This window comes from Dermacentor silvarum, chromosome 5 (assembly GCF_013339745.2).
Source record: "Dermacentor silvarum isolate Dsil-2018 chromosome 5, BIME_Dsil_1.4, whole genome shotgun sequence".
Lineage (NCBI taxonomy): Eukaryota > Metazoa > Arthropoda > Arachnida > Ixodida > Ixodidae > Dermacentor > Dermacentor silvarum.
Genome location: NC_051158.1, coordinates 124,096,840 through 124,100,739, shown reverse-complemented (window position 1 = coordinate 124,100,739; position 3,900 = coordinate 124,096,840). Strand labels below are relative to the sequence as shown.

Here is a 3,900-nt window from a genome sequence, read left to right as displayed (position 1 = left end):
CTCCACGAAGGACGACGCAAGGCTCGGGTCGACAGACAGCGCCGACAATTCAAGGATGACCCGAACGTAACGTACGTGGACGTGGCGGCGTACCCTGCAGGGGGCTTCTTCGCGGTAGCTGCCGTGAACGGGAGAGACAACTCCTTAACCCTCGCGGCCTCCGTCAGGGCAGAGACCCCAGCTGCGGCTGAGACCATAGCCGCGGCGCTAGTAGTAAAGCAACATGACAGGGTGGGCAGGGAAGTTCATGTCGTTACCGACTCGCAACAGGCCTGCCGCAACTTTACCAACGGACGAACACCGGTGCTGGCGGCTAAGATTTTAGGCCCGAGGCTGCAAGAACCCCATCAAATCACGTGGACGCCGGGTCACGCGGGACTGGAGGGGAACGAAAGGGCGAACGCCTTAGCTCGAGCGCAAATTAACCGAGCGGGGCAAAACCAATAGTCTGATCAATCCCCACCCTTTGTGCCCCTGCCATCAAATTACTGCGACCGACTCGAGATCCAGCGACTCAACCGCAGGATTTATCCTCCCCCTCACAAAAAGCTCAGCACTGATGAGGCAATAGTCCTCAGACTTATCCAAACACATTCCCAAACCTACACAGATACAGCAAAATATACCCACAAACATATCGCGGCATCTGCCCCTGGTGCGGCGACACACGCCCTACGCTCTTTCATATCTCGTGGGGGTGCGGGGGCAAACCTGAACATTTAAAGACGCCTAACACGTCATTTTAGCGGTGGGAGGTACAGCTGACCGGCGATACCCTGGCGGGACAAGAAGCTCTCGTCCAGAAAGTACGTCGAGCAGCCATGGCCAGTGGAGTCCTGGAATGAGGACACCACCCACTCGTCCTCAAGATCAACTCGATGGTCTAAATAACTGTTTTTTTTTCTCTCTCTCTCTCTTGCGGCACTTATTAGCAATAAATTAATTATTGAGCCATCAATATATATTAAAGCTTTAACAACTAGACACACCCGGCACCACCTACCCCGCACTTTAAATCCATATTTTGCACAAACTGAGGTGTTCAAATATTCCTTTTTTCCACGAACTATTAATGACTGGAACTTGATGCCGTCCCCAATTGTATCTACTAATGATTGACATGTGCTCTTTTTCTTTTTCTTGTGTTTATTCAAATGCTTATGTACACACCCTGCTTGGACCTGTGCAAGGTCTGCAGTATTGTATAAATAAACAAAAATAAATAAATCAATTGCTGCATTTACATAGCAGGCTGGATGATTTGTGGGGTCTCACCGGCTAAGTCATTCTGCTTCTAATAACCCGGTGGCGGGTTCGATTCTAACCTTAGGCGGCCTCATGTGGACAGGGACAGAATGCATGAATGTTTTTAAACCGTGCATTGCTTTCATTTTACAAAGCATCTGATTATACGAAGAGTATTCGAAGCCCCTCCAATACAGCGTCTTTGATATATTATGGTTTTCACCATTAAACCTCATAATTTAGTTTAGATAAAATTCTGGATTTTAAGCGAAAGAACCGCGATACGATTACAAGACATGCCATAGTCTGGGACTCCAGAATGGTTTCGACCACCTGGGGTTTCTTTACTGTGCACATAAATAAAAGTACACGAGCATTTTTGCAAATAACCGCCATTGATATGCGGCCGCAGTAGCCGGGATCTAACCCATTACTTTGAACTTAGCTGCGCAACTCCGTAGCACTTAAGCTACGTGGAAATTTTGCTCAGGTCAGTTCAACGTTCACCTTCTAATTGAATGCTTTTAATGACACACTCATTGGCTCACCTGAAGGCGGAACGTGAAATTGAACAAATGAGTAATAAACTCTCATAGATGGGTTCTTTCCCTCCCTTGACGCAGTTTCGTTCATCCATTTCACGCCACTCCAGCCTTTACTTCGCTAATCTCAGACAGGTATGAAGTGGCAGAATTTTTCCTTGTGTTGGTGCGGTTTTTCCCGTGCCAGCACATCGGTGCACATAAAGCTTCAGTTGTCCATTGCAGGGAAGCAACCCAAACTGATCGGAGCATATTTGTTCCTGAAGGTACAACCGTCGGTAGTTTCGGTTGTGCATCACAAATAATTCAATTTTGCCAACGTTCTTGTGAGATATCACTACAATGACTTCCAGGAACTGCTAGTATGAAGGCACATTTATATTTCAAGGAAGGGATGTCATAAAATGCCTGAAAGTAGAGACATCTTCCCAGAATATACATAGACGCTGCTGAAACATATTTTTCATCCATGGAGCGTTTTATGGGATGACATTTTTAGAAAGGGCTGGCTAGTAGCCGATGTAGCAGATAATGAAAGTTGTGCTGCAAGGAGCCTTCGAGGCGAGCAATTCTCCATAAGCAGCGGCTATTTTCCATTCCCTCGACTAGCGCCCACAAGCGACGTGCTCGGCTACCTTCTTTTAAAGTTAGGCTTCAGCCTTTTTTTTTTTCTGAAGTTCCGTGTGTTTTTATTCTCGAGGAAGAGGGAGGGGGGGGGGGGCTGATAGTACTGTTGAAAATATTTTAAGATTCTCTTTGAATTTATGTTTCCTGGTTCACAGGATATTTGCGGTGAATAATTTAGCCTGTTGTCAAGCTTATAGTTTCGTTTTTTTCGGTGAATAAGGAATTCATTAGTTTTGTTAACACATGCCGTCTGATGGAACATCCTGCTCTTCAACACTATAGGTTGGCGCATAGGACGGATAGGTTTATTATTTTTACGCAAGGAATGCGTTCTAAACTCTTACGAATCTACTGCCATTCACTCTGTAACCGGCACTCGCAAATAATTCGATTTTGCCAACGTTCTTGTGCGATATCGCTACAATGACTTCCAGAAACTGCTACCAGGAAGGCACATTTCTATTTCAAAGTAAAGATATCAGATAATGCCTGAAAGCAGAAACATCTTCCCACAATAAGCATAGATGCTGCTGAAACAGATTTTTCATATTCAGGCCACTGACGTTGTATCAATAACAGTTGTTTTATTAGCAACACAAGCGCTCCACTGACAGCCGTTCTTTGTTGTACGAATTAAACAATCTGTTAAGCGCAGGTGCTCTTCATGAGGTGATTGGGGGTAAGAAGACTGTCATGAGTGCTACCACCAGCCGTGACCGTAGCCGCCACCACCCCCACCTCCGCCGCCACCCCCACCGCCGTATCCTCCGTGGTGACTGATGACAATGATCTTCTTGCCATGGCCGCCGTATCCACCTCCTCCGTATCCACCACCGCCGCCACCGCCATAACCGCCGTAGTGGTATCCCGCATTGCCAGAGGATACAAGAGTGATCACAAGCAAGACGAATACCTGGTTGGAAAACAAAATAAACTTGGAAAATTGGCTCATCGTGTATGTTCCGGAGATGCACAACCATAATATACAGCGTCGTAGAAATACGCCAAAGTTGCAGGCCTTCCTTAGAAATATAAATTGGATCGGGTCCGGTGAAGTGAATTTAACCTAGATGCTTATCCGAACGCGAGATGAAGTAAGCCTGAGCAATAGCGTTGTCATCAACACATGATAATGTGAGGTTAGCCGAGGCACGTACAATCTTTATTGCAACGAACAATTACAATCGACCGAACGTGGGTGCAAACAAGTTGCCAGCGGCATAATCTCCCCGAAGGCATGACTGTATGAATTTCCCCGAAGCACTCGTTCTATGCAATTATGTGTACGCTTTTAGCCGGTTGAGGTTGATTTTCGGTTAGCTAACTGTTGCCTCTATGTTTCTGCTTCAGAATGCATTCTCAGGCTACCTAAAATGTACCTACACCAGTTCACCTTCCGCTGTTCCCAAACATTATTGCTTGGACCAGCGCTCATGATAATGCCTGACTGGTGTTTACTTGGGTCGTAGTTTGACATGGAGTGTTT

General features: G+C 46.2%; 1 protein-coding gene across 1 annotated transcript; it reads right to left on the bottom strand.

Moving 5' to 3' along the window:
• Nucleotides 1–3,114: 3,114 nt before the first annotated feature.
• On the bottom strand, nucleotides 3,115–3,366 carry LOC119454391 (uncharacterized). The gene has a single exon (XM_037716339.1). The coding sequence runs from the start codon at nucleotides 3,364–3,366 to the stop codon at nucleotides 3,115–3,117; it is 252 nt and encodes an 83-aa protein (XP_037572267.1).
• Between the last annotated feature and the right edge of the window lie 534 nt (nucleotides 3,367–3,900).